The sequence below is a fragment of the Plasmodium coatneyi genome, chromosome 14, assembly GCF_001680005.1.
Source record: "Plasmodium coatneyi strain Hackeri chromosome 14, complete sequence".
NCBI lineage: Eukaryota > Apicomplexa > Aconoidasida > Haemosporida > Plasmodiidae > Plasmodium > Plasmodium coatneyi.
Genome location: NC_033569.1, coordinates 720,801 through 744,396, shown reverse-complemented (window position 1 = coordinate 744,396; position 23,596 = coordinate 720,801). Strand labels below are relative to the sequence as shown.

General features: G+C 43.0%; 8 protein-coding genes across 8 annotated transcripts; 5 read left to right on the top strand and 3 right to left on the bottom strand.

The window, feature by feature from the left end:
* Positions 1–1,450: 1,450 nt before the first annotated feature.
* On the top strand, positions 1,451–3,904 carry PCOAH_00052890 (Uncharacterized protein; the record flags this gene model as incomplete). The annotated part of the gene is made up of 1 exon (XM_020062069.1): positions 1,451–3,904. The coding sequence occupies one exon, from the start codon at positions 1,451–1,453 to the stop codon at positions 3,902–3,904; it is 2,454 nt and encodes an 817-aa protein (XP_019917647.1).
* Positions 3,905–5,331: 1,427 nt separating this feature from the next.
* Positions 5,332–5,875, top strand: PCOAH_00052880 (COPI associated protein; the record flags this gene model as incomplete). Its single annotated transcript, XM_020062068.1, has 2 exons — positions 5,332–5,392; positions 5,487–5,875. The coding sequence occupies 2 exons, from the start codon at positions 5,332–5,334 to the stop codon at positions 5,873–5,875; spliced, it is 450 nt and encodes a 149-aa protein (XP_019917765.1).
* Positions 5,876–6,790: 915 nt separating this feature from the next.
* Positions 6,791–7,474, bottom strand: PCOAH_00052870 (Uncharacterized protein; the record flags this gene model as incomplete). Its single annotated transcript, XM_020062067.1, has 1 exon — positions 6,791–7,474. The coding sequence occupies one exon, from the start codon at positions 7,472–7,474 to the stop codon at positions 6,791–6,793; it is 684 nt and encodes a 227-aa protein (XP_019917613.1).
* A 1,878-nt stretch (positions 7,475–9,352) lies between these two features.
* On the bottom strand, positions 9,353–11,250 carry PCOAH_00052860 (Uncharacterized protein; the record flags this gene model as incomplete). The annotated part of the gene is made up of 2 exons (XM_020062066.1): positions 9,353–10,905; positions 11,151–11,250. The coding sequence occupies 2 exons, from the start codon at positions 11,248–11,250 to the stop codon at positions 9,353–9,355; spliced, it is 1,653 nt and encodes a 550-aa protein (XP_019917733.1).
* A 1,406-nt stretch (positions 11,251–12,656) lies between these two features.
* Positions 12,657–15,635, top strand: PCOAH_00052850 (Uncharacterized protein; the record flags this gene model as incomplete). Its single annotated transcript, XM_020062065.1, has 1 exon — positions 12,657–15,635. The coding sequence occupies one exon, from the start codon at positions 12,657–12,659 to the stop codon at positions 15,633–15,635; it is 2,979 nt and encodes a 992-aa protein (XP_019917803.1).
* Positions 15,636–15,729: 94 nt separating this feature from the next.
* On the bottom strand, positions 15,730–17,168 carry PCOAH_00052840 (Uncharacterized protein; the record flags this gene model as incomplete). The annotated part of the gene is made up of 5 exons (XM_020062064.1): positions 15,730–15,780; positions 15,933–16,051; positions 16,209–16,379; positions 16,575–16,718; positions 16,838–17,168. 5 exons carry the CDS (start codon positions 17,166–17,168, stop codon positions 15,730–15,732), a joined length of 816 nt encoding a protein of 271 aa, XP_019917498.1.
* A 1,083-nt stretch (positions 17,169–18,251) lies between these two features.
* On the top strand, positions 18,252–18,794 carry PCOAH_00052830 (Uncharacterized protein; the record flags this gene model as incomplete). The annotated part of the gene is made up of 1 exon (XM_020062063.1): positions 18,252–18,794. The coding sequence occupies one exon, from the start codon at positions 18,252–18,254 to the stop codon at positions 18,792–18,794; it is 543 nt and encodes a 180-aa protein (XP_019917564.1).
* Positions 18,795–18,829: 35 nt separating this feature from the next.
* PCOAH_00052820 (Uncharacterized protein) lies at positions 18,830–22,901 on the top strand (the record flags this gene model as incomplete). Its single annotated transcript, XM_020062062.1, has 3 exons — positions 18,830–21,715; positions 21,780–22,678; positions 22,799–22,901. The coding sequence occupies 3 exons, from the start codon at positions 18,830–18,832 to the stop codon at positions 22,899–22,901; spliced, it is 3,888 nt and encodes a 1,295-aa protein (XP_019917685.1).
* Between the last annotated feature and the right edge of the window lie 695 nt (positions 22,902–23,596).

Genomic DNA, 23,596 nt, shown 5'->3' with positions numbered 1-23,596 from the left:
ATTCCTACACATGTATAACGCCCATTTTGGTGAAAGCAAAAGGTGGGGAAATTATACGATCGAGCCTTCCTGGCATATGCTGCTCGTGTGGGTACACTAGTTTTCTCCGCACTATTTTGCAATTTTTTTTTTCTTTTATAACAACTGCGGGAGGGGGAATTAAGGCTTGCTTCATCACCCTCGTGAAGGAAGGAGTGTATTCCCATTCTGGGGAATTGGAAAGGGGTACGGCTACCTGCACAGTATGCCATTTTGCCCAGTTTCCTGTATCTCCTTGCAAAACAAGTTCGCTGGGCGCACAGAAAAAGGGGGGTCGCCCTTCATCCATACACGTACCCTTACCTGCACGTTTTGCTGATTACTTTTTCCACGTTTCCTTTTTTACCCCTTTCGTTCCTCGTGCGTCGGATGGTTAGTTCACGATTTTTACGCGACGTGTACCGTGGCTGCACTGACATATGTATGCACAGTGTTCGCGCAAAATTATAGTTATGGTATTTTCCGGCACCTGTGGGGGCGGTGGGGAAAAGTAGCCCCCCCCAAACTTATATCGGAGGAGAGGCGTACTTACAGCAGGTACGGCACCCACGGCACGTACATCGTGTACATAATAAATGGCGTCATTACATCTGCTAATAAAAAAAAAAGGAGGAAACATACAAAAGGAATGTACAGTTGGGTACATAATAACTGGATATATATATATATATATATATATATATTTTTTTTTTGTTTTTTTTTTGCATTCCTTTTTTGTGCATAGCTGTGCTAACTCAAGTTTGTACGTACGTGCAGGAGCCTTCTAAGCGGCACGACAGAGTTAGCTTCATCCTTTTCGCTTTCACAAGGAGGACAAACGCACGATACACGGGATGCGTTGTTAGCCGGTAAAAAGGGGACTAAAAACCTGGTGTACAGCTCACCTTCCGAAGGGAATACAACACGGAGCGTTTTGAAGGGAATAACCACCTCGCGCTGCCGCCGCGAATAATAATGCGAGACTTTTTCTCCTTCCCCCCCCCTTTTGTGGGAAAGCAAACATACCATTCTGCGTGGTTTAGGCCTCTATAATATTACGGCGCTAACATTCCTCATGGGCATTTTACGCGGAAACGGGTAAACTGCAGAAGAGGAGCATTTTTAACACGAGTTCTCCAGGAAGGTATATGCATGTTCGATGACGCCGTGAGTGTGTTTACCTGTTGTGCCTTCGGTCGGTGAAAGGAACCTCCGCAGTGTAGTAGCGGACGTTCTGACACAGCATTGTGGGTAACTTCGCCAGGCACACGTGTGAGGGTACACACGGTAGGTAGGGCATACAACGATCACCCAGATTGCCCTCGAGGAGTTAATCACGAAGAGCGCTCCCAAACTGGTCTGCCGAGAAAGACATAAACAGGTTACTCTGCAGCACACCACACGCATCTGCACACCCGCGCATCTGAGCAAAATGGGTAGAGGGCTGACGAAGCTGGCCGAAATCAGCCTGTTCATCGGGGGGTTCCTCGTCCTATGGTACGTAACGGGGGAAAAAATATTCAGGAGGAAAAAAAAAATTGTAAAAGAAAACATCCTCCTGATTTTAAGACACCTTTGTTTGGATATTTATAAAGTACTAAACGAGACGTCAAAGACAACGAAAAGTGTGTATGACATGATAAAAAATGAGCCCAACACAAGCATAGAATTGAACAAGCTGGAAGAGGTGCTACTGAACAATGGGTATAAGCAGAGAATAGAAGAGGTGGAGAAAGAAGTGCTAAACAAATTTGATGTAACCGTGGAAGATTTCTATGAAGAATTAAAAAACTACGAAAAAGATGAAGACGTACAGAAAGTTCTAAATTCCATTAAAAAAATGTACCACGAATCGCTGCTAGGAATACAGCCAAAGTTACCCTCCATAAATGAAAACATCACTCAAGATGTGATACTAAATTTAACCAGCCTGATTTATAAAAAAAAGAGAAAAATTTATAAAGAAAAAATAGACTCCATGATAAAGAAAAATCAGGACTTTAACTTAAACACGACTTTTTCAAATTCTGAATTTTTCAACAAACTGCAAAAGTCAACGGAACACGTGGAAGAACAAGTCATTAAGGAGAATCAAGACTTAGTCCCCAATTTATTTACCTTTAAATATCTGGTCAATTACTACTCCGATGATATAAACTTTGTGCAGAGAAAAAAATACCTTGAATCGAAACATGGAGAAAAAATGATCAAAATTTTAAAAGTGAAAAAAATTAAAAAGAAAAAAAAAATCTCCAAAGACAGTTTAAGTAACAACAGCGTTAAGAGCGCAGCTAGCCAGAACGAACTCACCGATCATACCAGTTCGGAGAAAAACTACTTAGTGACGCCACCAATTAAGCAGGATGATATAGACAATAATAATGTGATGTACCACGCGGGTAGCGATATCAGCGCTGGAAATAAGCAGGACGGAACGTCGCCCTATGTAGAGGTGACTCCTCCAGACCACCATGTGGAAGAACTCTACATGGGACAAAACCTGGATGACCAACAGGATGACCAACAGGTTGAGCAGCAGGATAAGTTCGAACCTACTGCTCCGTTAGAAGAGCACATGGTCGATTTTGTGCAAAGTACACATAATATTGAGGAGGTGCAGGATCACAAGGTAGAAGAGGTTGAAGAAGAAGTTGAAGAAGAAGACAATCTTGACGTCGAAGATGACGAGGAAGAAGAGGCAAAGGCACTATTGGGAGTAATAGCCCCCTCAGATGGTGAAATGAGCCAGGAGGATTCTCCACTTTCGGTCCAAACGGATGGCGGCCACGCAAATGAGGAGGAGGAGGAGGAGGGAGACGGTTGGATTCAGGGAGATGTTGGTCACGATGAAGGAGACCATCTCCATGAGTATCACACAAAAATTGAAGACTATCCAGAAGAGGATAATGCGGAAGAGGGCAATGTGGAAGAGGATAATGCAGAACAGGATAATGCGGAAGAGGGCAATGTGGAAGAGGGCAATGCAGAAGAGGACAATGTAGACGATGAGGTGGGTCTCCCAGATGAGGGATCCCATACAGAGGAGCCAGCTCAAATTATGCAAATCGATCAGGAGGTCAACCCGTATTTGAATGTCCAGCCCGAGGGGGAGGACGACTGGGCTTCGGCGATGAGCCAGGGGGTAGATCCCTCTGTGCAGTTGGAGGAAAAGGAAGGAAGCCACGTGCAGGAAATGCAGCAAGAAAGCCTCCTGGATAAAACGGAGGAAGATAATCTGGAGGCAGAGAAAAGTGCAACTGAAGAGGGAGGCGTCATCAACGAAGAACTCCCTCAGGAGGAGAATGAGCTGACGAATGGAGAGGCCGATGGAGGAAAAGCGGAAGACGAACCCCTCCCACAGGAGGAGGACGAGGCCGTCGCAGTCGAAATGGTAGAACCGGTGGAGGAGGAGCTACCAACGGAGGAACTACCATCTGAGGAAGTACCCCAAGTGGAGCCTCCAACCGAGGAACCCGCAACAGAGGAAATTCCAACCGAAGAACCTACCAAGGAGGAAATTCCAACTGAGGACTCCCCAAAAGAGGAACTAGGGGAGGAACCCGCAAAGGAAGAAATTCCAACTGAAGAACCCGTAAAGGAGGAGGTACCAACGGAGGAACAACCCCAAGTGGAATCACCATCTGAGGAACCCACAAAAGATAACCTACCAACGGAGGAACAACCCCAAGTGGAGCCACCAACTGAAGAAGCCGCAAAAGAGGACCCCCCAAAAGAGGACCCCTCAAAAGAGGAACCCCCAAAAGAGGAACCCCCAAAAGAGGAACCCCCAAAAGAGGAACGAACGGAGAAGAGGGGATTCGGATTAGGGAAACCCTGGAAGAGAAAAAAGAACAAGGACAAGGACAAGGAGGCGAAGGAAAAATAAAAGTTTCAAGGTGGGAGGGGTGTGCAGGTGAGAAGGGTATATACCTGCCGCTTGCCCTACGTGTAGTAGGTTTCTCTATGTGTATGCCTTCATGTGCTTAACTCCCTTGAGGCAGTAAACGGCGCATCCATTGTCACGGTGGGGGCCAAATTTTACCTTCTTTTTTTTAAACACCACATTTTGCATGTCCTTACAAATGGTTCAGCCAGACATGCCTGTTTTATATGTGCATGATAAGTAGTGACAAATCTATTTACATGCCCCCCGTGTACACAACTTTTTTTTTTAGAAGATACAAAGTTGTAATAATTAAAACATGCAAACTTGTTCTTTCTCTTTTTGTAACAATTTTATAGCCCTCTTTTAATTTTCATCAACCATTTAAAAATATGAAATGCATAATTTTATTTACGCGAAAAAACGCAGGACACATTTTTTTTTGCTCTTTTTCTCGCACGGTTAATGGGGTTGAACGTGCAAAATTATATACGCATCTGTCATCTGCCGTTAACAAAAAAATAATGAATGTTAAGCCCGTCATGTGAAACGAATTCCGACCCAAAGGGGGGCGAGCACATCACGCTGACTGTTTCGCATTTTCCCTTCCTTCAAAATGGACAATTTTTTCCCAAAAAAAAATTATTGCTTCCCAATTTTCGATTAGAAGAAAAAAAGACAAAGGTGAATTATAAAATGGCAATTCAGTTCCCCAAAATGTGCAATTCGTTTTTTTTTTTCCCCTTTTAATTACAAAAATGTATGAAAAATTAACGCATTTACGTACGTAAAAAAAAAGAGCTATTCCTCTTCAGCATTTATCCTTCCTTCAAACGTAATGTTTTTTTTTTTTTTTTTTTTTTTTGTAATCACTTGTATACACAAAAATACCACGTACAAAATTTTGCAAAACGCGGCCGATTTTCCAAAGGAATGCCTGCTGATTATCTTCAGCAGCTAAGTTCGATTTGTGTGCACATCCTTGTGCAGATGTGCACACAGACATGTAAGCAAACGAATGCAAGCGAATGCAAACCAATACATACCAATACATACCAGTACATACCAGTATATACCAATACAGACGCATGTACGCGCGAATTAAAAACATTCATAAACTGAAGTTCACGCAAATTCCCACGTTAAACAAAACGCATAAAAGACGCTTTTCCAGGACGAATACACCCCCAGGCAGGTAGTTCTTCCCCCCGCATACGTCGTACATGTGCACATATGCATATGTATACAAACCAAACGTGTGTGACGCCATTTTTTACAACTTTTTCACCCATTTTTTTTTTTAACTCCAATAGGAAGAACACCGGGGGAAGGAGAAAAGACAAAACAAAAAGTCAACCCTTTTATATACGTTTCGATTTTAAAACAAATTAACCCGTTGGAGGTGTTTTTTTTTTTTTTTTTTTCCAATCATGGCACTGATATTTAAGAACATACCAAACATCAGCTTGCGGTTTTTATCGATGGTTGCAGGTAAGAGGAGCTTCACCGATTCGTCGATTCGTCCTTTGGTCGTTTCTCCCCTTTGCCGCTACACAGCTTCCCCCATTCACTGCCCCCCTCGCAGGCGCGCTCATGATTACCGGCGGCATACTGAACGTTTTCAACCTATTCCAAATTGTGATAAATTTGTATATCATATGCTCAGGGGCCCTCTTAATCCTATGTGACGTGAAGACATTCAACTTTTACCGACACATCGAATTCTTATTCACTGTAGTTGGCAGAAGCCTATACATACTCATAATAGGCTCCATCCTGATCAACAAGGGTTTCTTCAGCCTACTCATAGGCATTTCTCTTATTGTCATTTCCTTCTTCTATGTAACCCTGGGGTATTTTAATGGAATCCCCATACCCCTTCTGGACAAGAATAACCACATAGGGAGTTTCCCTGATCAGAAGAACAATATCCAAAGTACTTGCTCTATGGAGACAAGGGATGGTTTCAATTAACATGTGAAGATTATTTACACCACGAAGGACGGAACGGAAAAAAAAAAAAAAAGCTCAGGATGTTTATTCGCACTGTTTAGCGAAGCTGTGTGAATGAGGGAGAGTCATTATGTGGCCCATGAGTATAGCCATTTTTTTTTTTTTTTTCTGTCTTTTGTCCCCCCGCTGCGCCAAAAAAAAAGTACAAATTTCGTGCCCCCCATTTTGATGGGACTCACCTTCATGTGCACTCAAAAGAAGGTACTTTAATTTTTTTTGTGTCCATGCAGTACGAAATTGTCTTTTTTTTAAAGCGCAGCTAGACATTCACCTTGTTGAAAATGTACATGGGTAAAAATCAGTCTCATTCCTACCCGTTCGGTATGCCCACGTGTATTAATCCCGTTGGCGTATCACTCGTGCAGACAGGAAGTGACAGATGCCACTGCACATTTGTTTAAAAAAAAAAAATTATTCCCTTCATCCTAAAGTGGGTACCGTGTGAGCAATTTTACTGCGTTTTCTTTGTCCTACAGGACGGTGCCACATGCACGTAGTTATGCGTAAAAATAGGTACAATTTTATTTCCCAACTTTTGGTACAGGGTGGGCACATATGATATACAATTTCTTGTTGTCGTCTGTTCACTCGTGCTTTTGCGTCTGCTTTGCGTTAAAAAAATGGTCAGCAAAGGCAAACGCGTGGATTTGGGCAAATCCGCACGGGCATGGGGGGTTGAAAATACACAAAAGAAAATTTAAAAAAACATAAACAGAAGATAAAAAAAGTGGACAATAGGTTGCCTATCGGGGGGGTGATAATTAAAAAGGTGAATGGTCCGCAGCAATGGGGAAGTTTTCCTACAGTTATTACCTAACTTTATGGTTGCTACTGCACTAGGTTTCTTCCTTCACGCCGCTGCTTGTGCTGACCTACTCAAAAATTGGGGACGGAAAAGTCCCCCTTCTTCTCGTTGGCTTCGCACCAAGCCTTCGCAATGGTTCTTTTCATGTCGCTGTCTCCCTCCTGGTACAGTTGCTTCATCATGTTCATAAGCATGGTGGAGGGTTCTGCCTGCTCGTCCATTTTGGGCGCACGAATTTTAGACATGGGTGACTCCTTGAAGTGCAAATTGTCCCAATATTTCTGGTCCTGTTTAATTAGGTACACATGCAGAGCATCCTTCTTAACTTTAAAGCAGCATTTACCTGGCACGATTTTTTCATGTAATTTTTTTACACAGAAACGATAATTTTTTTTATTCACGTCGTGCATTTTAATTTCAAAACTTCTTTCGTTAAATTCTGCGCAGATTTTTTCCTTGTCAACATTCTGTATATCTTTAACGGTCAGAAAAACGGTAACTTTATTTCCTTCCTGATTCCATGCGAAGGACTGAACAGAGCTGTAGGAAACGTTGCTGTCATTTAGGGGTGTACTTTTGTCCGTTATTTTGTTTGGGGTTTGACTTTCTTCCAGTTTCAGCTTTGCTATTTCTATTGTTGTGTTTTCTATGCATCGTTTTATTTTTTCTTTCACATTTTCTCTCACTGCCTGGGTCAGCAACTTGTTCAGCTCTGCTATATCTTTGTTCAACTCGGCCACTTGGGGAGACTCCATTGGGCTCCTTATATATTCGTCTGTCAATCTGGGGGGGCAGCGAAGAGTGATGCTGCTAGAGGAAGCGGTTAAGTGATGTGGTGACTAACTGAACCAGCTACGCAGGGGCGTATTCTTGCCGTCAGGAGCAGTACGTAACTCCGGCAGGGCGTAGATTTATGCAGTTCGCTCGGAGGGGGGTAAATTTATGTACCTACACTCGCAGGAATTAAAATTTTATTTAGGTACTTTTTTTTTCTCTTATAGTTTGCAATGCCCAAAGCGGTGGCTTTACCATCCAATGGCGTATTTTTTTTTTCCCTTTTTTGTCAGTTGTTTGTTGACTCTTGGGTTAAAAAAAAAAAAAAAAAAAAGTTGGCTCATAATTTCGGAGGGGCGCAAATTCGCGAAACGATTTAAAGCAACATGATTTTTACAAAGGGAGAAAAAAAAAAAAAAAATTCAGCGCGGTTTCCAACATAAAAAAGTGCTTATAAATATATTATACTTGGGCATATGCGCATAATATAATGTTTCCTGAGCACATGTAGAAATGGGTCCTCGTTCGGTACCACTTTTTTTAGTGCTTTTCCTTTCACAATGTTTCCCACTTGTGCTGATATGCATTACATATGTGCTACATGTATGTGGTTAACATACGCCAATGTGTATGGCTTCATTCTATTATTATTATTTTTTTTTTGCCAACCTCCCACAGTATTGTTAACCCAAATGCGCCTTTAAAAATGTTCACCGGGGAACGTCGCCTACAAGGAGATGACGCCTCTTTCTTCAGCACATTTTACCTTAGCGGATTTTCTCCTAAGAATAGGGTACAGCAAGGGGGATGAAAAAGGTCAGGTCGAAATAGTAATTTTACATAAAGGGGTAATTAGCTACATATTTGTTCCCCTTAAAATTTCATCCTTTTTTTTTTTTCCTACCCCCAATTAAAGCTCTTTTAACCCCCTGTGTGGCGGCATTTTATCCATACGCATGTCCACATACATGATACACCCATAAATACGAACGTATGCACACGTGAGGTGAGTTAGTCCACTTGAACAGGTTACATAAAAAAGATCGGAACGGTAGTTTTTACAACGGCGTACACTTTAACGTTTTAAATGAAGGTCTTCCCGGTTGGATCACTTCTCCATTTTGCAACAAAGGGGAAAAATTGCTGAAGAAGTTTTCTTTTCCCCCCTTGGAGAGCCAACATTGGGGTACGTGTGCAACTGTGTGTTCTGCCACGTAGCTGTACTTCTCTCGCGGGGGGTTCCCACCCTTTTTATTATATATTACGATAATCACCATGATACGGATGTGAGTGTAGGCATATGATTTCGTCCCCTTTGTGGAGGGAACCAACATGCATGCTGCACGAAGTGGGTGCATTTCTTTCGTAAAAAATGGGGCACACATTGCTTACACGGTTCATGTTCTTGGGGTGTTTATGCAAAGAAGACGAAAAAAAGGGGTAGAGCAATGCCGCATATGAACCCCCAAATGGGAACCGAAATGATGTACCTCTCCACTATAAGGATGCTACTCCGTTTGAAAAAGAAGATACAAACGATTGGCAACAAAATGAATTAAGGTCTTTTAGGCTATCCCTTGAGGGGCTTTTCTAATAGGTCACTGTGGGGAGGGCCCCCAAGCCACTAAACCGCAACGCCAGCTGCGAAAAAAAAATCCATCGGAGGGAAACGACTTCGTAATAGCATGAACAGGCATCACATGCACGAAAAGAAAAATGTGCCTGTCTACGCAGGTGTATAACCCTTTGTAGAAAATCAATCAACGGTGTGCAATCGTTAAGGATGCTTTTACACATGCATGTATGCCAACATCTAGGTGGGATAAACTGGGCAAATGCTTGTAACCCGTTGAAACTTATCACTTTTCTGAAGCAGCGCTTCTCCCTTTGAGCCTTTTTGCGAAGCTCTTTTTCTTGTCCAGTTGCAGCGATTTTTGCTTAGACAAAGAGGGCGATTTTTTAAACTCGACGGAGGTGGACGATCCCTTGTGGAGGGTTAACGATTTACTCTGGACCATTGTAGGGGAGGGTTCTGTTTTTTTCCTTCCTGTTAAGTTTTTTTCGCCGTCATTTGTGAAGGTTTTTTTTTTTTTCAAATTATACGATTTTGATAGGGACAATTTTTTGAGTAACTTTGGTCCGATATTTTCGCTGGTAGATGTAGAGGTACTAGTTTGTTTTCTTTCCCCTAGTGGTGCATGTGCCATTTTATTTGTTCTCCCCGGAGTGAGTTGTTCTGTCTGTGTGTTGCTTGACTTGGACTCCCTCCTCTTCAGGGACAGCATGTTAATGGTTCTAGCTGTAAACGAGTGCTTCCTATGCACGTTTGGCCCATTCCCAGATTGATCATTCGTCCTGCCTTTCTTGCCAATGGAATCATTTTCCACAATGGGAAGTAACTCCTTCGGCACACTGATCTGTGCATGGCTAGAGTAGTTCTTTCTCCCAACCAAGGCCAAATGGTCTGTGCTTTTCTTCGTTTTGGAAGCCATGTCATCAAGTGGTGCACCTTTTGTGGGAACTTCCTTCTTCGTTGTAATGTCCCCTCGGATAAAGTCTACCAGATGTTTAAGCTTACCCATTTCGGCACTTAAAAAAATGTGAATATTTTTTTTTTTCAAAATTTGGATTAAGTGGGGTTTAAACAAGGAGTAGACGAATTTTTCTCTAGTAGTACACCTGTCACTATGACAGAGGTAGAAGCAAGTATACGTGTCGGATGTCTTGTAAAGGACATAAAGGATGTGTAGTTCTTTTGTTAGTTGAAGAAACGATTCGATAGTTTCTATTTTCTCAAAACGGCTATCCAGTTTGTAGTTGTAAACATCTATGGTGAGCAAAACGATGCACGTGTTGCTCTCCTTGGCGAGCAAATCGAGATGCTTGGAGAGGCAATCACCTTCCTCATTTAAGCCTTCACAACACTGCTTCATTTGCTCATTTAGGAAGTAGTAATTGTGGAGGTAATTCGTAACGCTGAAATGGGGTAATACATTTCCATTACACATTTGCGTCGTCCTACCTTGCGTTAAGCAGTTGTGGAGACTGGCCTTTATGCATCTTTCCAGCTCATCGAAATTGTGCACTTCTTCCAGTGGCACTTCCCTCTCATCGTCCACATAATGAAGAAGGTTATTTTTTAAAGTGCAATAAATTAACCTATTCAGCTGTGTCACTTGGGTGTACTTCTTATCCCTGTCGACCTTCTCAGTAGACTCTTTTTCCTTCTCCAATTTTGTTGCTACCGATTCGTCGGGGACCCATAGGATAAGGACCCATTTGTATTTAGCAGTAAAAACTGCAGCATTGTAGAGTATGAAAGCGAGCTCGTCATTTAATAGGCATTTTATACTTTCCAAATCGTTGCTCGGGTTTTCCTTCTGTTCTGTGTAGCCTTCCAGCGTGAATTGAACTGACGAAGGGGGGGAGGAAGAAGTTGACATAACACGATTGTGTGCACGGGGAGGGGAGCATTTTAAGACGCGATAATTTGCGAAGAACTGATCAAACGAAGGAGGTCCTTGCGAGATGGAATCGATATCCATTTTACACCTCCCTTTGCAATGATGGGGTGACATTATTCGCCCTGACAACTGGGCTCCTCACTCTTTCGCAGCACCACCATTCTGTCTTTGCGCTTATAAATTGTTTCATTACATTTGCTGTTGAGCGAAATAAGGATACATCGCTTGTTGCTCTTTTGCTTATTGCATAAGGCGATTTCCTGTCTGAGGGAGGGGCTTAAATTTGCCTTCATTTTTTTTTTTTAAAAAGGGGTTTTAAGACAACTGCGTTTTTTTTTTCTTTTTTCCAACTTGGTCACGTCGCGTGTACTTCACGGGAAATGTTGCACAATTTTAAGGATAACATTTGTAAGATTTTTTTTTGCAACGAAGGAAATTGTTTTATCTCAGAAAATAACCAAGGATGTTACTCCTGGGGGAGCAACAGTTGGGGAAATGAACTTCGCCGCTCTACATGTGCAATTTTTTATTTTTACTTTTTTGCGTAGTGTGCGCCAGGTATGTCCGGACGGGCAGAACAAAACAGCCAAATTTTTGCCAAAAAAAAAAAAAAAAAAAAAAAAAAAGACCATAAATATTTTGCTATATTAGCACCAATTTATGTTCACTTAACCTGCTAGGGATGTGACACTTGTATCCAGACATGGTGAACAAAATTAATTTGGGGCCTATGCCTCGGGGGAGAAATTTCAAAAAAATCAGGGATTACATGAAGCAGCGAGTTAAATGTATACATAGGATATAGGACATCTGTTCGCCTTGGCGAAATGGTAATTTGCCTTACAGTTGGAATGGAGAATGTGGCGGTAGGGCATTTTTTCCTTCCCGCTTTTTGCACAAGTATATACCTGGTTCTGCCGTTGTCGTTAATTCGTTTTTGCAACGAATTTTATGATTAACCATTTGGGGATGCGTGAGTAATATGGGGCAATGTAGATCGAGCCGCATTAAGAAGTGCCCCGTTTTACCTTGTCATTCCATTGGCCTAACTTTACTGCCCCCCTTCAACCGAACCGGTGTCCCCACACTGGTTCCCCAAAATAACGTCGCCATGGGTCACATTGTACATTTTTAATTCGAATTATTGGGATATCCATTTTAAAATTTTTGGAAAAAAAAAAAGAAAAAAAAAAGGCAAACCCGCTGGCTTCAAATGGGGATTTTAACATTATGGCACAGTGGAAAAATATAAAATGGGAACGCAGAAATATAATCTAAAAAAGGGGTAAAGGAAAATTCGAGCGCATATCAAGCCGTAAACCTTTGCCAGTCGGTTAGCTCATTTGGGATGTGGGGGGCAAAATCCCATAATTGTTGCAAATTTGTGGCTAATTTGTCGCTCATTTGACGGGCACCTCGTGAGGCGTAGTTTCCCCATTTATTAATACATGCCAACCGGCACAGCTAACGCGGAAGTGTTTTCTCTTTTCACCCCAGTGGAAGGAAAGAAAAAACATGAACCTGCGTGTCCTCCGTGGCGGTACTTGATTGGCCGATCCGTTTCCGCGTCAGGGGAGGAAGCCCTCCGTAGGAATGAAAATAAAAGGAAAGGTTGCTGATCCCAATGTGGAGAAGCAAACTTGAGGGAAATTAAAAGATAGAGCAGTACTTACCAAACTTTACGTGAAGCAGGCCCAAAATGCATAGGGAGTATTCCAGGAAAAAGAGGCAAGGAAGTGAGAGCAGCATGGAACAGCATAGCAGAACCAAGGGGGCAAAACAGCGGAGAGGAGAATCCCCATTTGCTTCTAGTGATGATAGTAGAAGTGAAGGGGAAAGGAGAAAAAGGAAAACCGTAAAGAGTAGGTCTTCCTCCTATGAATCCGATGAAGGGGAGAAGAAAATTTCCACATCGCATAGAAAAACTAAACGAGACAAAAGCGGAAGGATAACTCAAAAGAAAAAGTCGCCACACCGTTCCGATGAACATTACACTAGTAGCAGCGCTGCATCTTCGCCAAGAAGAGGGAAGTCCAGTTCGGAAGGAAGAATGAGAGGGAGGAGGAAGGCAAAAATGGACCAGTCCAGCAGTGAGAGCCAATATAGTAGCGTTAATTCAGAGGACAAGTCGTCTCAAGGGCGAAGCCCAAGCACCCCCAGTTTGAGCGCTAGCAGGGCGTCCGTCAGGAGTGGAAGCGGGCGTAGTGAAATCAAGGGGAGGAACAAATCGAGCAGCGCTTCGGAAGAGGATTCTGATGAATACGCTCCCCATGAGAAAAAAAGCAGACAACTGAGGGGAGACAAAAGGGGCATACGCGGAAAGGATAAACACAAATCAAGTGATGAGGAAAATCAGAGCAAGGAACTTGAGAAAGAAAACGTGAAAAAGGGAAATAGGAAAAGGAAGCGACATCATAGCAGCGGTAGCAGCAGTAGCAGTGCCAGCCAAAAGTCGGAGGTGAAAAAACGAATTCGACCTAATGAAAGGCGAAGCGAAAAGAGGGAAAATAGGAGAAGCGCGTCCGCCAGTTCGAGGGACACTGACGTGGGGAGGAGTAAAAAGAAGGATGGGAAAGACCCCAAGAGGGGGAAAAGAAGAAGGGATAAACGGTCCGAATCATTCAGCTCGGGAAGCGTACACGGGGGGGAAAGTCAGGATTCGTCGTGGCGGAGTCGTCACTCTGGGGATGGGACAAGCAGCAGCGGAGGTTCCTCGGGTAGGGCAAGAAGGAAGAGGGGGAAAGGCACCAGTAGCAGCCAAAGCGGTGATAGTAGTGATAGCATTGATAGCAGCCAATGCAGTCCTAGCAGCTCCGATGAAGGGAAGAAACGGAAGAAGGTGCCCAAACTGAATCGCAGAAAGGTGCGTCAGGTGGAAAAACCGCACGACATAGATGATGCGTATGACCCCTTCGCGGAGGACGAACACGCGAACCTCCAAATTAACGAAGAGCTAATCGAATACGCGAAGCAGAAAATCGCAAACGTCACGACGGAGGATATAGGAAGGGCGGGAGGAGTTTATATACCGCCGTTCAAATTGGAGAGGCTAAAAAAAGAAGTCACGAATAAGAAAAGCGCCCTGTATCAAAAGCAAGAATGGATGAAGTTAAAAAAAAAAATAAACAACATAGTGAATAAGGTGAACGTAGACAACATAGGAGACGTCTGTTATGAGCTGTTCGAATGTAACTTGATCAGAGGAAAGGGAATATTCAGTCGTGCACTGATCCATGCTCAGCTAAGCTCCCCATCATTTACCCACGTCTTTGCAGCGTTGCTCTGCATTATCAATTCAAAGTTTCCAACCATAGGGTTACTGACCATACAGAGAATTATCCTCCATTTTAGGAGGTCCTACAAAAGGAACGACAAAATCGTCTGCCTCAATAGTGTAAAATTTATTGCTCATATGATTAACCAGAGGGTTATTCACGAGATTGTAGGTCTTCAGCTATGTTCTATTCTTTTGCAAAATATAACAAACGATTCCGTGCAGGTGTGTACGTATTTCCTAGCGGAGGTCGGTCAGCTATATATGAACATATGTCGAAAAGGTATAGACATAATTTTTGACCGACTAAAGGATATCATACAGGAGGGGAAGATTAACATAAAAACGCAATACGATATAGAGAAGCTGTGGACTTATAGGAAAAATTATTTTCGTGAATTTCCAACCATCCTGGAAGATCTTGACCTGATCGATGAGGAGGAGAAAATTGTGCACGAAATTGACCTCCTGGATGAGACCTTTGAAAATCAGGAGGAGCTGAACATCTTTAGGGAAGTGCCCCCCGAGCAGTACGAGGAGGAGAATATCGAGTGGGACAATATTGCGAAAGAGTTGTTACACGGGGATGCCTCTGGCGGGGGGAGAAACAAAATTAGCGGAAGTGACGAAAGCCACAGTGCCAGCTCACCTAGCGACCAGAGCAGCACAGATTCAGAAAATGAGCAACGCGGGGCGAGCTCCCACAGTGACAGCAGCGATGGAAAAAGTGACGATGAAAATGGCGCTGGTGAAGAAGAAGATGACGACCAGGCCAAAGAAGAAATAACAGACATGACGGAGCAGTACCTAATCAATCTGAGGAAGAATGTCTACCTGTCAATTATGTCCTCCCTCAGTTTCGAAGAATGCGTCCACAAGTTACTAAAATTGAACATAAAAAAAGGATACGAAATAGAAATTTGCAATATGCTTATCGACTGCTGCTGCATGGAAAAAACTTTCCAAAAATTCTATGCCCTCCAGGCAGAAAGGTTATGTAAGCTCAAAAGTATCTATCAGGAGAATTTTGAAAAGTGTTTCCAGAATTCATATAATACTGCCCACAGATTGGAGACAGCCAAATTGAGAAACTGCGCAAAATTATTTGCTCATTTGCTCTACACGGATGCTATATCATGGAACATTTTCCTTAACATAAAGTTGTCTGAGGAGGACACTACATCGTCTACTAGAATTTTCCTCAAAATTCTGTTGCAGGAGTTGACTAACAATTTAGGCATGCAGGCGTTTTATCATAAAATTAATCACCCGGCCATTTCGCCCTTCATGAGTGGGTTATTCCCCACAGACAATGCACAGGATATGCGCTTTTGCGTGAATTTCTTCACCGCCATCGGGTTGGGCGCCCTCACCGCTTCGATGAGGAAGTTGCTTCAGGGGTGACCCGCAGCGCGGTGGAGCAATTTCGTTCTTCGTAGATGATGCACGTGTTTTTAGTTTTTTCCCGCAACAACTACTTCACCAATTTTTTGTATTTTTAAGATACATTTGGCTTATGTCTGGAGACGATTAGGGATGCCGCTTGCATCTGCGTGAGGGAGTGCCCACATGGGTATAAATCATGTGTTATGTAAACTGAGGTGGAACATTTTCGTGCCTACTTTTATGTTCACCCACCATTAGATCGGACGACAAAACAATTGGGGAAGTTCCTTTTTCATTTTTACTCCATTCACTCACCATCAAAGCGTACTTATACGCCACGTTCTCCAAAGCAGCGTTCACTGCGGAAATTCGCGAAAAGAGGGCTTCGTTTTTTTGTTCAATTTTCTTCAACCTCTCCAGGTGGAGCTCCGCTTCTGGGGGCGTCAAGGGGGTTAAAAAAAAAATAAAATAAAAAGATAACAAAATAATCATAAGGACGTAAAAATGGGGTTAGCATTGTTGGACATGCACGCGACGGAGGAACGTCCACCACAGATAAGCAGATAGACGGACAGGCACACACTTTCTTACCCGACATTTTGAAACTGTTTATGTTCTCCTTCAGCTGCATAATTTTTTGAACTTGCTGGCTGTAAGTTTTCATGAAATCCAGGTGAGATAAAAGGATGTTCCGTTTGTATTCGAAGGTATTGTACACATCGAGGATGCTGTTGCTGTGGATGTAAATGTAGAAGTCGTTGTCTGAGGGGGAGGGTAAGGAAGTGGTACGATCAGCTGGAGGCCAATTCGTAAGACGCTTCTCCACAGTGTAAATAAGCGCAGGGAAGATGTATTTCCACCTGGAAAAAATGCATGAATGGTGGGAAAGACGCAAAGAAGGGGTACGAGGGTAACCCCCACTGTCACCCTCTTCTTCTGCACCCTCTTAAGCATTACATTGGGCATAAATATCCTGGAGGAACTCCTTTGCGATCTGCTGCAGAATCAACTTGATGGTGCAAATGTGAACGGCTACGCTGTTCTTGTGCCCGTGTTTCTTAATCAGTTCTACCACCTCGTCTTTGTGCGTACCCAGGAGGTCTTCATGTGAGGAGAAAGAAAAAAAAAAAATTATATATAACATTAACGCGGTGTACGCCCGTAAAACATAGTAAGATTTTGCAATGACTACGCGTAAGCATTGGCGCAGGTATCCTAACCTGTAGGTATGTTTTCCAAACGGGATTTTATTTCATTGTAGTCCTCTTCGTCTTCTCTGCTTGGCTCAGGACCTACTTCGTTACCCTCATCATCACCATGGTGGTCACCACGGTCGTCATCAAAGCTAACAACAGCTTTATTCAGATAGTCGTCCCCTCTACTTTCGACTGTTTTTACAACACTACCAAATGATGTCCCCTCTTTAGGAAGCCCTTTTGCGTTGCTACCCTTTTCGTAAAATTTTATGCTACCTATAGCTTGTTCTATTCTGATCATCCTATTTGTGAGATTTTCTAAAAGGGTTTTTTTCTCTGCATAGTTTAACTTCATTTTGGGGAGGATAACAAGAGCAGCTATAATCTCTTTTTTGTGTGGAGTTTTATACATTCAAGGGGAATCTTCCGATTATCAGTTAGGAAAAGGAGTCGTCTTTTTTTACGCTGACGCGATAAGTAGGGGTTCACAAATTGTTTCTACACGCATGCACACATGTGTAGCTGGTATGTAAACATGAACCTTCCTCTTTTTTGTTTGTCCACATTTCCTCACAGTGGTGACAACTAAAACGGAAATGTCATTTGTCACTTCTGCTTATTTCCCACGGGTTGCTTAACAGCATGCTTGCATGTGCGTACACACCTGTAGTGCATGCACTGTAGGAACAACCATAGGAAGCCGCACCAGCGGAATGCAGAAAGTTGCAAGGAAAATCACGAATGGAGAGAAATCTCAATTTTTATTTTTTTACCAATTCGTTATATATCTTCCCTAAAAGGTAAAGCGGTATGCTGTAAGGATAATGCCACAGTTGTGGTCGAACGCGGACGTGACGCGCGGGCAGAGCACGCGGGAGGAACCAGAGCGACAAAAAAAAAAAAAAAAAAAAGTAATAATAAAAAAAATAATGGTGAAAAAAAAATTCAGGTTGCCAACAAATTGGGTCAACTTTCACCCTGCACACGTTTTGTGCCATTTGGTTCCATCCGCTTGAATGGTTCCTTTGAAGTATTGCAATTTTGCAACTTGGCAGTTTTGTCACAGCGTAGCTTTGTCACCGCACAGCTTTGTCACTACGCAGTTTTGTAACCCTTGTTCGTGCCGCTAAGCATGCACATTTTCACATACTCGAACCTTCGTCTGGCACACTCCTTGTTCCGCGCAGATTTGGCAGAGGGGCTTGCACGAGACAAGAACTGCACGTTCGCTTAGGGAATGAAGGGTCCCTTGAAGATAGCTGGCAGCCCTCTGCGTTAAGCATACGCGATTCCACGTGTCCTGAGACGCAGATACGAAGAGGCAAACAGGCAGCATCACGTATGTACCTGGACAAACGTACCTGCTCATTGCTAATCTGAGGCCCCCCGCTTGGGCTGACTTGGCGAAATGGCCCAAGTGTGCAGCGCAAAAAAAAGAATGGCGGGAGAAAGCCCCCCCCTAAAAAAAAAAAAATTAAAAGGAAGGGAGGCCGCCCATTGTAAAGAAAGTCGGCAAAATGAAGCAAATCCCATGGAGACAAATTTCCTCATAACGCAAAGCAAGAAAAAGGGAAACTTGGAAAAGTACACATACGGAAAGGTCTGGCTGTACAATAAAATAAATAGCCTATACGCACATTTTAACATGCTTAAGATGAGCATCCAAAGGGGTGACCATCGCGAGGAGAAGGGGAAGCATCCTATCATGACCATGATGAGGAAGAAGAGGGACCAAGCGCAGCGCTACACACATGAACAAAAAAATCATAAAACAAAAAAAAGGACATTCGCTGACATTTCGAATGAAAACAATGCAGACGCAGAGAAGACGGAAGAGAAGAACCATCCAACGACGTTCCATCATTTGGAAATATTAAAATCGCTACTCTGTATTTACCAGTTTTACACGACGGATGACAATAGTGGGGAGATGGGTCTCCCCCCCGGGGGGGCACACTTGGTGCTGCTCAGCACAAGGTAACAGTGCCAGGGAAAAGTGGCACAGAAAATGGCGGCATGCAAAATAGCACGATACGAAAGTACAATTTTCAGGACCATGAAAAATACAGCAAAAGCCTGAGCGACATTTTCTCCTCCATTGTAAATGACAAGTGTGGATTCTTCTTTATATTCAATGCCGTCTTTTTTACAAACTTAAAAAACTTTTATTATTTTGTGGACATAATAAACGTCTTAAATTATTTGGGGAATGGCAAAATTATCACCAAGGGGGGTACCCCTGTCGAGAGGGACATTTTAATATATGAACAAATTGCGTCCTTCGTGGAAAACTGCTACTATTGTTTTATTGATGACGTAGATAATGGCAGCAACTGCTGCGCCTTCGATGAGGGGTACCCAAGTGAGAAGAGTACAAAACTAACGCATACAAGAATTAACTCTGCTAAGGTGGAAAAGATAAAAAATAAGTTAAAGGCACTTAAGAGGGAGAAGTCACACGAAGAATTGCTTTTCCTCTCTATGAATGAATGCAATAAAAAAATATTCCAACAGTTTAGTAAAATCCCCGACTTGTTTTTAGACATGACGGAGATTAGCGAATACAGCAGGAGTGACCCCTCCAAGGGGAAATACTCCCCAAGTGACTATGCTCCTAGCGAAATAATCCAACCACAGAGCAGCAATGACTTAAGCAAGAACAGCCTGGGAAGGAAAAACACTCTTTTACTCTACAACCAAAGTGACTATGCTAAGTCAGGAACGTACGAAGATTCTAGAAGCGGCAGTCTACACATTTTGAAAAACTCCATTTCGGTAAAATCAGAGGGGCATCCATTTGGAGGGGGTTCCCACATTAATAACTCGCACAGCCCTCCCAAGGGGGACACTGAGCCGAATGGGAAAATGCCATCCCTGGACGGTTACCCCAATCAGCAAAGTAACAAACTTGATAACCCAAATGAACCTCCGCAAAAGGGATACATAAAGAATTTTTTCGCAAACTTGTTTAAAAATGGACAGACAATCAAGCATCCTAAAACAAGTTCACTTCCTGCTGGGGAGGAAAGGAACATTCCTCCTGAAGGGTGCCTACCCAAATTGGAGGTTAATGAAAAGACTCCAGATGAGATAAATGCAGATGACACGGAACGTGACAACCAAGGGAAGGTCCCAGAAACTAATCACCTCCTTCAAATTGGAATAACAGAAAATGGCACTCCTCGCGTTGGGAGCAACCCAGAGGGGGACGCAGCCAAAAGTGAGGAAGACGAAAGGGAGGCAGAAAAATCGGAAGACAGCCACTTAGAAGAAGAGTGCTCCTCGGATAAGGAGCCAAGCGAGCACTCTGGAGAACAAAGCTCGGCGAGCTCCTCCCAGTCACAGTCGTCTGCAGAAGAGGAGGATAGTAAAAGCGACGGGGCGGATGATGAACTGGCCGAAGTGGAACCCCTCAGTGAAGACAAAACTGAGCAGGACCCAAAGGCCAGCCCTGACATGACGGAAGAAAGGGACATTCAACAGAATGACGGAAAGGAGAATTACCATCCACTATGTGACGACGAAAATAGCGATGGAGCGATGGAAGAGAGATCCCTAGAAGAAATTCCATTGCTCCCCCCGCAGACAGACATGAGTCAAGTAAAACAAACGGAGAATCACGACGGGGAAGAAGTGGCAGCGGCACTTGGGGACAACTCCCATGAACAGAACTCACTTGAGTGTAACGAAATGGAGGAAAATACAATTCAAGACGAAGTTAAGGATGATGGTAAAAACGAGTTGGACACGTTTAAAGAAGAAGAAACCAAGCCAGAAATATTTTCACAAAGTTTGGGGGAGACTGATGGACTGCATAAATGCCAAAGTGAGAATGAGGACAAATTAGTGAACACTGCAGAGGGTGGAGTTTCCCCAGGGAAGGTGCAAAATGGGGGAGGTGCAACGGAAGGGGGGCAACCAGGCAGTAGTAACCCCAATGGGGAGGCAGAGGTCAGCGCGCAGAACGGAACTGGAATGGTTACCATATCAGGTGAGGGAGAACATGAGATGGACCCTCCAGATGAGTTGGACGAACGTAAGAGCGAGCATGATGACGCTGAAAAAGCATGTGCTGGTGTGTCCGGCAAGGGGGAAGCCGCCTCAAACGGGGGAGAAGAAGCATCCAGTGAGGGAGAGGCCTCTTCAAACGAGGAAGTCTCATCCGAGGAGGACCAGAAGGAGGAACATGGCTCCACAGAGTCCCCCAAAAAAAAACAGCGAACAGAGGAAGGGCAAAATGAAGATCTAAACGGGCAAGTAAACCAGTCGGAAAAGGAGGACAATGCGAACACCCCAGAGAGTGACCACTCTATTTCGAGTGACGAAGAAAGTGATGATGAGGGAGAGGAAGAAGTTGACGAAGTGGATGACTCCGAGGAGGAAAAAGAAATGGACGAAGATGAAAGTGCTGAGGAAGAAGAAGAGGACGATGAAGCGGGTAACGAAACGGATGACGATCAGATCGTTCACTTGCTCAAGTCGTCTAACAGAGGCAACCCGGACAAGGGGTGGTACGCAGAATACCTGAGGAACCTCCTCCGGTGCGACAAAAAGTGCACAGTGGAAAATCACGCAGAGGAGAAAGACCTGTTCCTGAGTAAGGTGAAAAAATTAAGCAACCTGGTAAAGTACAAAAAGTTTAAAGAAAAGTACACCAAAAAGTGGGAAGAAAAAATAGCGCTATTCAAATGTAACAAATTGAGAAGGGCATATAAAATATTCCTGGTGATCATATTTTCCATCGTAAAAGAAATTAAAGAATTGAAAAAGGAACTCAAAGATATGAGTCAATTTGTTTTTATCAATTCGGGGATTGAAAATTATTTGAACGAAAATAATATCTCCACAGTGAGAAGAAATAAGGGCAGCGGCGTAGGGGCAAACCGCTTCGACGATTACCAGGTTGGGTGTGGTAGTGACAATGTCATAAATAGCTTCTTCCTGAGGAAGGCGTTCCCAAGTGAAGACTCCGAAAAGGAAACAAATGGGAAAAAAAAAAAAAAAAAAAAAATACATTTCCTATGTTCCACTGCAAAATTACCACATTCTATTCCAATCGATAAAAGAAATATTCAACGAACAAAATGCACAAGACAAATTAGCAAACATTTCCTACTACATCGAGCTGGACAAATATATTCCTCACTACTGCAGCTTGTTTTTTCGCCAATTTAAAATAAAGAAGCAAGTTTTGTCGCACATTCAGAGCTTATATAGCAACTCAGTACCCACTGTTCAGTGTGTAAATATGTTCATCTCCTGTTTGAATTACAATTATTCCAATGTACTTAAAAAAAAATTCGTTTTTCAGTCCGAATTGAATAATAGCTACTTGGCTAAACTGCCCTGTGTATACTGTTGCGACGTGCAAATTGTGAGGCATGTAGATTTTTTAAAATTAAAAGAAACATGCCACAGGATTATTAAACAGAAGAAAATTCACCAACTCTTTGTTGATCACCTTTCGTCCTCCTTACTAGACGAGTCGTATTTTATTGTACCATTTTTTACTTCCTATGGAAAATTTTTAATTGTTATAAAAAGTAACAGAAGTGAAAACCCCGAATCTTCTTCAACGGATGTTTTACAAAATAAGAATTGTATCACTTATGACATCCTTATTAGCAGCTTTGTCTTCCCCAATGGAAGTAGCTTCCAAGCCATTGTTCACTTGTCTTATGTATTCATAAACACGTTGCGTGATTTTTTCAAGACCAGGAACTCCGATGAGAACATCCCCGAGATTTCGTTTCTGAGCTTGCCCCACGTGGACAAGCAGCACCTCCTGCACCACGAGATTGAATCGGCTGCCAACCGTGCGGATATCATCCTTAATGTGCTATTCCTGTTGGAGTCTTTCTTCAAGTGAGTCAATCAGCTGTGGACTCTCCCACCGTTGGAGTTTACACCGTGCGATATTGCGCTGTTGCACCTGTTTATGTTTTCCTTGCTTCATTTCCCGCTCAACGTACCTCCCCCCCGCAGCAACACGAAAAAGATGAAGCCCCCCGCACAGTTCAACCAAGGATTGCGATTCCTCTACATTATCAGGCTGCTCGAATTTTTCCACCAAAAAGGAAATCTGTGAAGGCAACAAAAGCGGAAGGACAATTTGTGGCATCCAACTGCGTATGAACTTTTTTTTTTTTTCACGTTCTTCCCATTGGCGCATTGTTAAGAAATATTTTCCCCAAACCAACGCGTCATTTTTGCAACACCTATTTTGAAATGAGGAGGATTACAGAGGAGGGGTAACTCCTTCCCCCCTGGTGAAATTAACCCCAGTATGATAAACTCGTTTTAATGTTAAATTTGTTAAGGCGCGGTGATAAGTTTGGCCGGATGGGAACCCGTCCAGTTTATTGTTTGCCCGAATTTTCGTGTAGCCTTGCCAATAATTGCGGACGCTGCTCCGTTTTTATTCTCGTGGAGAAGCGAAAAAGGTAAATCCTTTTGCTTGGTGGTAGTATTGAAAGGGGTTGTAATCAGTACGTATTGAAAAATGACAAAAAAAAAAAATGTACAAAAAAAAACAAAAAAAAAAGAAAATCGAATGGAGTCGGATGGGGACAACATTGGACGAGTTGCGCCACGTGTAACAAAACAAACGGGAGAAAAATCATGAAATGATAAGGTGTTGTTGCCATGGAACAAATTACATATCAAACGAGAGCAATGCTCTTATTAAATTAAGTGGATGCATGACAGAAAAAAAATGCGCGATAGACAAATGGTACAATTGAATTGCGGGGAAACTGATTAGACGGCTACACCTGGGGCAAA